Source organism: Myiozetetes cayanensis, unplaced genomic scaffold (assembly GCF_022539395.1).
Source record: "Myiozetetes cayanensis isolate MyiCay16 unplaced genomic scaffold, myiCay2020 scf12, whole genome shotgun sequence".
In the NCBI taxonomy this organism is placed as follows: Eukaryota; Metazoa; Chordata; class Aves; order Passeriformes; family Tyrannidae; genus Myiozetetes; species Myiozetetes cayanensis.
The window spans coordinates 22,410,792-22,424,629 of NW_026086826.1; the positions used below are offsets into that span (position 1 = coordinate 22,410,792).

Here is a 13,838-nt window from a genome sequence, read left to right on the forward strand (position 1 = left end):
AGTGCAGAATGAGAGTCCAAAAGGTTCACTTTTCAAGTACTGGTCCCGTGATGTTCACAGTTCACTGTCTGGGTGGAGGTTTTCTTTGCTTGGTTGAGTGCTGGGTACTCTCCCATACTGGCCATTTATCTGCCTCATCTTCTGGCTCTGGGAGACAGTTTCTTTCTCCCATGCATATGCCAGGAATTCAATACCCATACGACACCAGTCTGATCATATCATTTTCTCTTGCATTAGTCCAACAGACTGGGAAAAGGGCCAAGGATATTTAAAAGAGAAAACCAGAAAACAAGACAAGTAAACGAAAAGGCCAAAGCCCATTTAGGAATTCATAGTGCCAAAGCAGGCAGCAGTGCTGGTGGCACAGCTGGCACACAGCAGATGACGATACACCAGCAGTGGTAAGGCACTGAGGAGCCAGCACTCGTCTGCATGGCAGCAGGCACGCTGCTACAGCCAGGTTAGTGGGCTCTGCTCCTCTTAACCTTGTTCTGCTGATGCAAAAATAAGCTTCACTGCTGCTGGCAGAACTGTCCCACCCTGCTGGGACCGTGGGCAGCACAGCATTCAAGGCACAGGGAGCAGGACCTGCCTGCCTGGCACAGTCGCTGCTCCCTGGGCTCAGTTCCATGATGGATTGTGTCACTTGGTAGACCTCGCAAGTTCAGAAGCTCTTTAATTTTGACATGGTGTTAAGTTTATTACAACCTGGTGAAATGAGTCACTACCAAATCCATAGCTCTGCCTTCCTCCTTTCTCACGTATTTTCATGAGCAAAGTGAAAAGTTTAACCTCTCAAATAACACCCTTTTTAACAAATGTGCAGTGCTAGAGCAATACAATGTATCCACAGTATGAAAGGACACAGTTCTAGGGTAACTATTGCCTTTAGCAGTAACAAATCACAAGACTTTAAATGAAAGCCCAATTTATTAAAAGTACTGTTGTGCTAGGGGCCAGCAGACCAAGGTAATATAAAAAAAAAATCTAGGGCTTGCTACTGCAGAAGTACTTCGACCTCTTGAAATCTGAGTATCCCCAAACCCTTTGATTTAAAAGGGAGCTGGAGAAGTTTAACCCTTCATAGAACTTATGCAGAAATTTTCTATTTCAGATCTGGATAAGGCATATAACTAATGTCCTCAAAGAGTTTCTAGCTGGGGGTTTTTTTGGTTGTGTTTATTTTTGTGGGGTTTTTTTGTTTGTTTGGTTTGGTTTTTTGTGGGTTTTTTTGGTTGGTTTTTTGTTTGTTTGTTTGTTTTGTGTTTTTTGTGGTTTTTTATTTTTTTATTTTATAAGAATGAAATTGTGTAAATAATTTTGTTTGCAGATTTGCTCCTTTCAAGACTTTCAGCAGGACTATGGACTATTTTCAAGTCACCTGAACAATCACTATCTGTAACAAGATGTTGCCAGGTAATATCTATTCCTTTTTAGCAGCTTGGTGGGGAAATAATTTATCCTGACACAGGTGTGTGTTTAGGCTTCATTATCTCCCGCCCTTAGGTCTAAAACTATAGTCCAAAAGGTAGATATTCTCAGTTTTTAATTCAATTACACCAATTTGTTTGCAATCTTACCCAGTAAGTTCAAAGATGCTGGTTTGTGCTTGTTACATGTTGGCAACCATTCTCAGTTTAATTACACCTTTCATTGATTCAAATGGCTTTTAGATCAGGCCTTCACAATGCAGGGTATGTGGATTATTATTTCTGCATATTACCTCCATCAGTGAAGTATGATTGTAATGTTATGTGAATGCTTTACTGAGGAAAGAGCCATAATAAAATGAATGTGATTTACTAAATAAAATCTCTGTCCTGTTGCAAGAGGAATCTGAGGGGTTATATCTAAAGCACATGCAACTATTCAGGTGTTAGGGCTGGAAAAACTCTTGCCCTACAGCTGCAGAAATGTAGCATTTGTGGTGTCAGTGAAATACACTGATATCCACATGAAACAATCTGGCCTATTTTCCAGGTGACTGTTAGTTCATCTACATTAGATAAGAACCCATATACTGGTTGGTCCTGATCAGGGACTGACCTGCTACCTTGAATCATACTACTGCTATCAACTCTAATCTTAAATCTTTGTTAATTTTCATTAAAACTTGTGGTTTATTTACTATTTGGCTATAATTGGAGAAATTACTTTTCCTGGTCAGAGGCAAACATTTCCAAGTTACCTGGGGAAAGGAGAAGGGCCAGAAGGAAATGTGCAGTGTTACTGCTACCACTGTGCCCTGTTAAGGATTGTCATCTTCCTGCCTCTAGCTGTCTGGGTCCACTGTTTGGTAAGAATAACTATTTTGGGGTTTCTTTCTAATGAAAGTTATATATCCAGCATCCAACAGGTATGTGAGTAACTAAACTTACTTAAGGTTTTTAAAAATGTAATTTAATTTGCATATGAAGTCAGCAGAAATGTCAGGGTCACCAATACTTTCAGTCATACTTTGAAGAGTCTTGCATTGTGCTTGAGGAACTTAAGGATTGAAAAAATTGATTCAAGATTAATAGATTAAAGTACATTCTTACACTCTTTTCCTCCAGACTGTTAGAGTCTACCTATACTGCCTAGGGAGTAAGAGAACTCCATCTGAATGAAAGTAGTAGAATCATGACCCAAATTAGTCAAACAAACCAGGTGAAGGCAATTGATAAGGAAATAAGAGGATAAAGGATGATGATTAAACAAGGAAATACCTTTCAGGTTGTCTCACAGAGCTTAGAAGTTTTTAAATTAGGACAAAACAGAAGGAAAAGAAACTGGAAATCTGGACATCACTGGAAGGAGGTGAAGAGAAAGAGGTGGCATGACAAGAGGTAAGGGTGCTTAGGAGAGCCTGGGAGATACCAAAAACCTTAGTAGAAGCCTCATGTTATGCTCTCTTAGGCAGAACAAAAGCACAACAGCAACACTTAGTGACAGGATAGGGAAGGACAGTTCAGGGGAAGGGCTGGAACAAAAGCAAAGAAGTCTCAATGCCACTTTGAAGAAAAATAAAGAGGGAATTCAAAGCAAAAGTTCTGGTCTCCATGTACTTTAGTACTTGCTATGTTGGAGACAGCAGTCATGCAACTCTCAGGAAAGTTTATAAGCTGCTCAGGAGATGAATAGAATGAGAAATTGACAACTGGTTATATGAATCTAGCTGTTAATTGGGGGTTTTTTTTCCTTCAGAAGAAACAAGCAGATGGAGTTGATGGGCCTAGAAGTGTACAATCCAAACCCAACGGGTTTGCGACTGTGCTAAACAGCGCTGGCTGTGGCAAAAGCAAGTCTGAATGTATCCCCTTCTGGATTATGCTTATTTGCAAATTCGACTGTTTGTCTGTCTGTCTGTTTGTTTGTTTGTTTGTTTCCCCCTAAAGAACAGAGCTACGCGCGCCAAGTGGAGGTTGTATCTGATGTAGGCGGCGGAGCATCCCGACCGGCCGCGCTGCCGGCAGAGGGACCCTGCGCCCCGCGGGACCCGCATCCCACCCGGGGGATCCTTACCGGCGAATCCCGGCGGGCAGCGGCAGATGTATCCCTCGGCCCAGTCGTAGCGGAAGGCCGGCGGCAGCTCCGGGACGCTCCCGTAGAGCCCGGCCCAGGAGCGCTCCAGGCAGTGGCCGCCGGAGAGGCAGGGGCTGCTGCGGCACTCGGCGATGTCCTCCTCGCAGCGGGACCCCGCGTACCCTGCGGAGAGCACCGCGACAGGGCGGTCAGTGGCGTGGCACGGTGAGGTTCCGACCCGCCCGCCGTGAGCAGGGGCACCCTGCGCTAGACCGCGCTGCTCAGAGCTCCATCCGACCCGGCCTTGGACACTCTGGGCAACCTGTGCCAGTGCCTCGCCACCCTCACAGTAAAGAATGTCTTCCTAACATCTAATCTAAACCTATTCTCTTCCAGTTTGAAGCCATTTCCCCTTGTCACTGCGTGCTCTTGTAAATAGCCTCTCTTAATCTTTCTTGTTAGGTTTTCTTCAGGTACTGGAAGGCTAGATGAACTTTAAGGTCCCTTGCAACCCAACCATTCTAGGATTCTATTTGCTATTCATCCCTTTCAGCCCCCATAATATACACCAAATATACACCATAAATAGTAGCTGAAACGTGGTTTCAGGCTTTGTCAGGTGTTAAAAGTTTTCCTCGGTTCCTTGAAGGCGTTCCTTGAATGTTCTCTTGAGCTCTCTGCCAGGGCTTGGCAGCAGGACATTGCTGTGGCTATTCTGCACTGGGGAGCTGAGCTGTGCTATGCAGAATTTGTTTGGGTCTTTTTTTGGCGATATGGTGAAGATCTGTGTGAGTAACAAGGCGCTGCATTGTGGTGTATGCACGCTCTCAGGCTGTGGAAAGGCAGAGGAGGGCAGGAAGCATAAATCATATGGTGTTTATAAAGTGTTTCATCTGGAGTTTGAAGTGCTACAGACTCCCCAAATTCTGGAACATGTCAAGGGTTCTACTTAACTTTTCCTTTTCTATTGCACCAGGAACCGTGTAGTCCAACAATACTGAGGCATTTACTTCCCACAGTGCTGTCTGTGCTCCTGCATCCTCAGTAAGGTCACGGGTGTTAAACTCCTACAGAGACTTGTTGTGTTTAGTCCACGTGCTGAAAGAGCTGTGTAGTCTCTCCAGAGGGCAAGGTCTGTATCCCCACTGTGGGTTTGGGGGCCAGGTTGCAAACAGCTGGATACACAAGCCCTGGTCCCTCACTACCAGACAGAAGGGCTTGCACTGGTGCCATGAAGGAGTCCAGTTTCCCAGCATAGCATAACGTCTGGTTTAATTTTTGTTCATACACAATGTTTTGCATTTGTGAGTAAGTTTTTAGGCTGGTTTAAAGGTTGTCTTAACAAAGACTAAAGAAAGGGTCAGCTGCAGCAGTGCCATATGTATCACACAGGTTGAAGGATTAAGTAACTGGGAGGTGGGTCCCAGCTTTGACTGATCTCCTGTCTTGACTCCATAATACTGGTGCTTTTGGTTTGGCCCCGTTCTGCTGTGAGAACTTGGAGCTTACCTGGCCAACAGTGGCACGTGTAATTGTCAGCGTTGTCCTCGCAGGTGGCGTTGTTGTAGCAAGGTTGCGACCAACATAAGGGAACGCGGGTCTCGCAGTGCAGCCCCATAAATCCAGTACCGGTACAGTTGCAGCTGTACCTGCAACACAGAATGCAATGTTCCCTCAAGCTGGAAGCCAAGAGATCTGGGCTTCGTCCCCAAACCTGCACAGGATTCTTGTGTAGCCTTGGCTAGCAGCTTACAGGGTTGAGTCCAGGCTCAAGACCACCATCTGGTGTTTTAGGAGAAACCACAGAAATTGGGAACCAACAGTGAGCTTTTTCCTGAAGTATGTGGTTTTGTCTGGGGACAAAGAACTGCTTGTGAATTCAAATTGGTTTTGACAGATCATTTCTTCTAAGAAATATGGATCTTTCTTCCTTTTCAAAAATTTTTTTGGGAAAAAAGTTCATATAGTTTGTAACTCTTAGAAATTAGAACATTAACATTATTTACAAAATTAAAAGGGAGGAGGCACTAGGTATGTTACTTCCCTTGCTCTTGGAATAGTAGAAATTGAATTGGCAGAAAAACAAGGAAATTTCTTTTCCTCAACTAGATGATATTTTTTTCTGTCATGGATACCAGCCTTTTATTGTTAGGTTAGAAAAAAAAAAAAAAAGTCAATTGCTTGCTTAGTTCCAATAATAATAATAAAAGGAGTTCCCTTTTCATGGCAATGTTACTACAACAAAAGTACACAAACCGGTATATACAGAAATTAACAATGCAGGTAACCAATAATGTCTGGGGGGTTTTGCTTGTGGGGTTTTTTTAGATGAACTATTATAGAATGCATCGTTCTGTTCTTTGGTCATCAAGCATAAAGTCAACATGTACATGTCATAAAAAAAGACAGACTTTTGCAAGATACATGTTAACTGTGCATGCTTGGGTGATCTTGGTCTAATTATAATTATCAGAAACAAAAAAATTATTTTTATGTTTTCTTTTACATGATACACCATTATTACACAATTGAAATCATGGGGAATCTTGCTGAACAAGAATTTCTCTGCTTAATATCTAAGTCTTAGTCTTGGAGTAAATATATGGAGAGAAAGTGAAATTGTTGAACATAAAGTAACATCAGAGATCAACTGGCTCCTGCAGCCTAATGGACCAAAAAGTGTAAACTTTTTACTACGCTATTTAAGGGTGTACATAAGCAGAAACTTCTGGCAGGCCAGTTTATTACTAGTGTATGGATTATTCTTAAATCAAAATCAGAGATTACTTAGACCAGGTGGCATTTGAATTAAGGGTGTAAAAAGTAATGAGGAAGACGTGAATCAGAAAAAGAATTTTCATTCTGAGGTATGTTCTCAAATCAGAAGTCACTCTCTTCTGCTGTGTTTTTCACACACTTCTTCCACATACCTTCAGTTTGGTGCTGTTCAGATTTGTGGTGAAAGGTTTTTTTCTGCCTATGCTTTTGCTACTTTTTCATTTTGGTTCAGAGTCATGGAGCAGTGAGGATCATCCACAACTCACTTCGTAATGAGCAGTCATGTTTAAATAAGAAATGTTCTCTTACATTAAAGTGTTTTTTTAGGAGATTGAATTCTACTTTGTTGCATTCATGAAACCTCACTGGAAGATCAGTTTGAAATTTGGGAGAGAATTTGGTTTGGTGTTTGTATTTACACCTTTTAATGCTAAATCCACTGCCTTGCACATTTCTGTGAGACCTGGTGGCAGACACAAAAGCCTCAGCTGTACTACAGATTAGTCAGAAAAGGAAAACTACTATTTAAAGACTAAAATTCTTCATTTACCCCAAAAACACAAAAAAGGAAGGAAGGAAATTGCTGAACACCCTTCTGTTTTGAACTACTTTGTTGTCTATGCCTTTTCATCACAGAACAAATATGGCAAGAGCTCCAATCATTCTCCAGATACCCTGTGGTATTACAAGCCAATTAAAATTGGTATTACATGTACCTCAGCTTTAAAAGGAGAAAAATGAACAGGATTAGAGCTGGCCTGAACGAGCATCCCAGTTGCTCAGCTCATATGTGTATCCTCAAAAGGCTTACAGGTTACACAGTGGGTCTGCTGTGAGCTACTCAGCTACAAGGTGACCTCCCTCTCCCTGCTGTCATGCTTTAGCTACACTGGGAAATAATAAATTGCTTTGTCCTGCTCAGAGCCATTCAGCACTGCTGAAAAGGCACTCCACGAGGTTGGTGCCATGTCACCACACTGTACAAAAGCTCGTTCCCAGAATTCCCCCTTGGTTCGAGGGAAGCATGCCTTCTGCTGGTGTGAGTTTTGGACTGGTTTTTGGGGCACTAAAATCTTCAAAACTGCTTTATAAAAACTGGAAAATACACAGTAAAGGACAAACCTTATACTGATGAGAGGAGCACCTGCATGAATACGCTTAGGAACTTTCAGACTGAGCTTGTATACATACGTGTTTTCATTTTGGGAATCTCATGCTGAGTCAGCAAAGCCAGTAATGGTGAGTGAATGCCAGAGCTCTGGCTGCCTGGGCTGCAGTGGGACCTCTGCTGAGGGCTTAGTAACAGTAGGTGGAGAAGCTCACTTTTCTATTTTCTGTTGCCTTGCATTCTCTTTTTTTTTTTTTATTATTTCTTTGCCCATGCACTGCAGGTTGTTTTCAACAATAGCTGTTGTCCTATATGCCTGTAAAGTTCTTGACATATTTCCTAATGATATCTATCACTATGGTTACTATTATTACAGTTTTTCTCTGCCTCTCTTTTCTAATGCTTCTGTCTGTTGGTGCGGGCAGCTGCTGTTGGCAAATTCGGTTTTATACAATGTCACATCTTTCTTGGAAACTAAAGTCTGACAAGCATCACAATTCACGCCTAAACGACAATCCTCAGGGGCAGGCAAACAGCACGTTGTGAATTTTTAAAGTACAAATATGAAAAATGCACTGTTTTGGTCAGTCTTTGCCAGAAATACTTTGTTGCCTTATTGGCTCTGACAGCAGACTCGCACTCTTTAATCCTTTTTTCAAATTTAAACCGAAATTAGAGCAGGACGGAGGAGCGAAATCCGCGGTTTGCTGCGAAATGAGCTCCCTGGCAGCGCAGGCTCCCTCAGCACTCCCACCTGCAAGCGCAGGGGTTGGCAGCACCTCGGGTTGGTGTTCCCCGGGGGCTGCAGACGTACCCATTGGCACCATCCGTGCACTGTCCCCCCTGCAGGCAGGGCCGGCTGGCGCACTCGTCGATGTTGGTTTCGCAGAGCTCTCCGAGGAACCCCGGTGGGCAGGAGCAGGAGAAGCTCCCCAGGGAATCGTGGCAGGTCGCACCGTTCAGGCATGGCTGGGACGAGCACTCATCTATTTCCAGCTCACAGTTTGTACCTTCAAAACAAAAGAAAATAAGCAAACCCCAGAGCTGGGAGATCTCAGCAAGGACTGCTTTGGAATACAGTAGTCACTTAATTTTTTTCTTTTCCTTTTTTTTTTTTTTAAGCAATTACCTATTTTTAAAAGGTACAAAAGAACAAACCAGCTGTTTTCACAAAAATAGGTAGAAAACCTGCTTTTAATGTTAGCTTGGACACGGAAACAAGTCGAGTTAATTTTCAGTTTATTCAAACCACTACTATCGCTATTTACACAATACAGAAGTGACTAGTAATTTATTGATCTCATAAGAGTCCATTTAAAGCTGCACAGTTAATTGAATTCATTGGGAAGTGGCTTGTTTAAGCTGTGGTTTATTGCTTAATTTTTTTTTAAAGATTAAGCAATGTGTAAATAAATGGGTCTATGGTGCCATGTTTGCAACAGGTCAGAATCTTGGAGCTGCTCTTCAGAGGTACTTGATGTAACTAAGTCCGTCCTAATATGAGTTTATCTCTATTTTTGGTATTTGACAGGTTAAATATACACTCCTTTTTTTACTTCTAGCACAATCCAGGACATAATTAGAAGATGTCGTGATTACTGCCTGGCAGCTCCTGCTTGGTTCATTTCAGGTATGCTTATGCACTTATTTAGTGTTTTGAGCAATAGAGTAATATTTGTAAATACCTGCCAAGTCAATTTGTTTTAGCAGCTACAATATCAGCCACAAAACAGATGCAAGATGGCAAGATATAACAAAGAAACTGCTTTGAAGTAGACTTGCATATCTTTTATTTGGCTTAAAAAGTAGCATAGTATATTGTAAATAGTTTACAGGGGAATTTCCTACTTGAAAGAAGAACTGCAGCCTTGAGAATGGGTTCCTTTTTAATTTTTTTCTTTTTTTGTAAGGGTGAAGTTTTCAGTACAAGATGATGGGGTGGACTTTCAAAAGATGGGAACAGACATGTGATGATGGGTATTACGCTAGCAATTTATTTAGGAGCTCACCTCTAACTCTTTCTTCATGATGTTTTTACCAGCTCTGTGCTGCTGTGAACTTTGTACCCTGTAACTCAGAGCATCTTTCTTATAACACTGAGATTAATAATATTGAATAATACTGTTACTTCATTACTAATTTATTTTGATGGTTTTAAATGTAGAATATTTAAAGAAAAAAAAATTCTCTACAATGGATATGTACCTGGAAATATCTTAAAATGCCAAAGCAGAATTCACTGATGTTGACTCACAATTATTTTTCGTTGTATTTAAGCATTAAAGTGCAAGTTCATCTTTTCAGTAGTTAAGAAATATTACTGCTCTAATTTTAGAGAACATATTCTTTCAGTTCCTTGAGACCACATAGGGAACACTGGAAGGAGGGAAGTTGCCAATCCCGTGCCCCCAGTTTAAGGTTCACTGATCGTCCAACCACTACTTTCAGCGGGAGTCTGCCGCGAGACTGCAGCACAGCAACGCTCCCTTACGGCTTTATGGTAATGTACATTACATCCAGATATAGTAAGCAGTCCCTCTGTGGTCATTGCCCTGTGAATTCACTGTAATTATAAACAATGTGTTTGCAGAAGTGTGTCTAGTGACCGTAAATCTGCCAGAGCTTGTTAACAGCTTACTGTGAACACTAAAAATCATGTGACAAAACAAGCACTGTTCGACTGATCCTCAGCTCAGCCAAATTTGAAACTACAGGCCTGAGAACAGCCTGACAATTAACATGAGAACATAGCGTCGTTGTTTTGGTTCACGTCTTTAATCTATCAAGCCCGGTAACCTGCCTTCGGCAATGTTGCCTCAGAAGAAAACTTCTCTCTGTATAATGCGTCCAGCCAATGCGATGTGCCATGCAAATGGGGGGGATTCCTTCCCAGCCTCTGCTGAATTGGCTGTCAGGCTTTCTTATATGTGTAGAAGAGAGATGAAAAGATTGGATCTGCATTTTCACCTCAGTCTAACGTTCTGTCATAAATATGCTGTGTGCCAAATATCATATGCCAGAGAGGAAGGAGTGCGCCGGCGAGCCCTGCCGCAGCTACTGCACAGGGCTGCACCATCATAAGCTAAGTCACCCCATCCTAGGGCAGGCAGAGCCTCTCAGCAGGTACCAAACCACACAAGTGGTTTGAATTGAAAAACTGGGAAGGTGCTTAGAAGTCATATTCATTACTTTTGTGGTTGCTTTGAAGAACTAAGATTACCTCTTACACTGCTTGCTTTTCTAGTGAGTCCTACTGTGTGCTTCTTTGTACAGCCCAGGTCAAAAAAAGTAAAAGCAGGTGGGGATGAAGAACATGCAGCCAACGTTTTCAAACTTTGGTGCCTATAGGCACAATGTAAAAACACCTTCTGGTCAAAGATACGAGGGATTTGCAGGCACAGTGTAGTTCCAGGAGGACCTGCATGTTCTTATTATGGCTGGAGATTGGTAAGCAGGTCACCCTTTCTGCTCTCCCGAACTGTAGTGCTGTGCTCATGCACAGCAGAGGCAGAAGGCTGTCCCCAAATTCCTCAGTCTGTATAAAGTAATCTTGCATGTCATCATCTGGATGGAGAGTGTCATGTAGCTATTTTTGAAGGAACAGGAAGGGAGTTACATCAAAATTGGGCAGAGGGAAGAAATTAGTTTCTTGGAGCAAGGCTTGTCCCTGCTTGCACGCAGGTCTGTGATAAGCACCCACACCTGTGTGCAGGCACAGGTGTAAATTGTTACAAGTTTTACACTGCACTCTGCAGACAAAATTGGAGGAGACGACGAGCAAGGCTAAATCCAATCAAAGATTTTGGTCCTGAGACGTTATGAGCTGCAACAAACATACCCTGGATGTATGTGCCCACTGCTAATCTTTAGCTGGACAATTAGCAAATAGCACTGGACTTCTCTTGTGTCACAGCCTTATGCTTGAGAATCTCAGCAGAGCTGGGCTGAATCCTCTGCTCAGGCTGGCTGGGACACGAGGTGGGGAGTGCTGGTTTGAAACTGCAAAGTTGAGGAAGGGAACAGGCTTTTCTCTTTGCTGGCAACTGCTGTTGGATAGACAATGTTGTTTGCTATTGATACCCACAATATGGACATGAGCTTGTTGGGAAGTGAGACCTGTACTTGAGGTACTTCATCCCATGATAGAGGCTGCTGTGCCTCTGCTTGGCTTTAAGTGCCTAAGACTTATTTATGATGCATCTACTCTTAATATTTGCATGGCATATACATTATTGATGAGAATACTGAATGAGAACTTAGAGACCTATCAGGAATGATTTCTTCATGTTCTACAGACTTCATCCCAGAGGTGGTCACATCACAGTAAAAGGTATTGCGAAAAGAACAAATCTAGCTCATTGCACCTATTTTGTCTGCCACTGAAACCCTTTCTCCTGCTGCTATCTTAGGCTGAGACTAGGTTGTGAAACTGCCACGCACTCCTGTTAGTTCACACTGAAATGGTCACTGGCAATGAAGGATTGGCTTCAGGAAGGTAATTAATGTACCTAGCTGTGGATAATAACAGGCTCTTACACCATGCTCTGTTGGGGTGAATTAAAAGCAAGTGTAATTAGTGCAATGGAGGAAAAAATGCAATTGATTAAGGTAGCCAGCAAAACTTCAACAAACCAATTGAGCTTCATTATTTAACAGCTGCGTGGCACATGTCTTGTAAATAATTTCACACATGCAGAACATTATATAGAAACTGCAAATTTCATGCTAAATTTTCCAATCTTTGGCTCTTGGTGTGTTCTAACCTCTTCCATTTGTGTAAGAATTACGTGTGACATTTCTCAGCTATTTTAAGAAGTGCAGCAGCATACTAATCATACAAAATAGCAGTCACAGGCTGTGAAACTAGTAGCAATTGCAGTCAGTAACTCATGCATTTGGTGAACATTGCTGCTATAGAATAACCGTATGTTTTCTACCTGCAAATCAGGAGATATAACCTTTTTTACATCTTAGGGAAATGAGATGAAGGTGGATGACTTCCCACAGTAATTCATGGTGTCAGGCCAGGATAAAAATGGTTGGCAAGATCCCCTGACAGAGTAAATGAGGGGTTTTATTACCAGTGGGGACACGTTGGGGCTTTCATCCAGTAATCCCTCTGGCTTGTGCATTTAGCACAACTCACAAGCAAGGTGCAAAGAAACCAACAAAAAAGAATGCTTCTGATAAACCATTTTGTAAAGTAGTCTTTTAAAGCTGATATTTTACTGCTGGAGGAACGGTCTGCTACTCCTCTATAGAATTACCATGATTAGTCTCTTTGGTACTGGAAGTGTTGTTGAAGCTGTTATGTCAAAACACTGCAGCCTCTTCTGCTTTGCATTTTAGACCTCCTTCCTTAGTTCTCTACTCATTTCTTAACTCTGCTGTGCAGAGTGTAGAGTGTTTGGTGACATTGCTTGATTTTTGGTGAGAGTGGAGAAGGAAGCCAAGGAAGCAGCAGAATTTCATGATGAAAGTGGAGCGACTCCAGCAGAGTGACTTTCCTCCAGCAGTTTGTGTTGACCTAAATTTTGATTTCTTTTTGTTTGGGCTTTACTATTTCATTATGTTTTCTCTTTCTTTGTCTCTAAGGTCTATATTCTGCCTCTTTCAAACTGAGATTCTGGGCTGTGGATGCAGGCCTGGACCCCACTAACAGCGCCAGTTAAACAAATACAGTTTCCTGAATACAACAGGAGGTCTGGGCTGAGTCTGATCATTGCAGAGTAACCATGCTGGTTGTTAATAGGTTTTTCCTTCCTTCTGCTCTTCGGCTTTCCCCCACTTGTGTAGTTTTCTCCTCAGCTGGCCTGGGCTCCGACACCCGCTGGCAGCAGCGGGGTGGCAGGAAGGTAACAAGCTTCCTTCAAATAACATTCTCCATGCTCATAAGGGATATTAACTGAGGGCTGGCTTCCAACGTGTGCTGTGTCAGACACAGGAAAGCTGCTTTTTACCTCTGACTTCCCCTCCTGCATAGGGATTTGGGGATGGAGCTGTAAACCACATCTCTTATTTCTTATTCATTTGAATCACTTGAAGCCATAGATGTTTTTTTGTCCTCTTTTTGCTGTATGACTCTTTTTTTTTTTTTTTTTCCTTTGCTTACCTGACTGGCAATCTATCACTAAAATGCCTCCCCTTTTCTCCTTTTAATGATTCAGTGTGCTACCTCTCACAGTCCTACCCCTGAATACAGCTTTGAAATCTGAAGGGAGCTGTCTTCTGACAAGAATTATATGCTTTCCAGTGGAGGAAGTAGGGAAGAAAAATCACACCTGTACCTTAAAAATGGAGCTACATAAAATAGGATTATAAAAAAATGGGCAGTTTGGGAACATAACACTTTCCTTTCTATGTAACTTAGATTGTGTTCTAGTTGCAAATAAGTCCTTTGTTTCTGAGAAGGGCAGAGGAGAGGAAGTAAATGTGAAACATCCAGGTT

The 13,838-nt window shown here is 42.2% G+C and overlaps 2 protein-coding genes across 3 annotated transcripts in view; one reads left to right on the forward strand and one right to left on the reverse strand.

The window, feature by feature from the left end:
- Positions 1–13,838, reverse strand: part of CRB1 (crumbs cell polarity complex component 1) — a 99,796-nt gene that overhangs the window by 59,173 nt on the left and 26,785 nt on the right. For both annotated transcript variants that reach the window (XM_050306975.1, XM_050306974.1), the window contains exons 3-5: positions 8,205–8,400; positions 5,014–5,153; positions 3,505–3,687 (exon numbers count right to left, since the gene is read on the reverse strand). In XM_050306975.1, coding sequence (XP_050162932.1) covers positions 3,505–3,687; positions 5,014–5,153; positions 8,205–8,400 — 519 coding nt within the window. The remainder of the gene's footprint in view (positions 1–3,504; positions 3,688–5,013; positions 5,154–8,204; positions 8,401–13,838) is intronic.
- The window catches only part of ZBTB41 (zinc finger and BTB domain containing 41), a 64,009-nt gene continuing 59,993 nt past the window's right edge, over positions 9,823–13,838 (forward strand). Inside the window, exon 1 of the mRNA XM_050306985.1 lies at positions 9,823–9,890. The gene's annotated coding sequence lies outside the window, so the exon portion shown is untranslated. The remainder of the gene's footprint in view (positions 9,891–13,838) is intronic.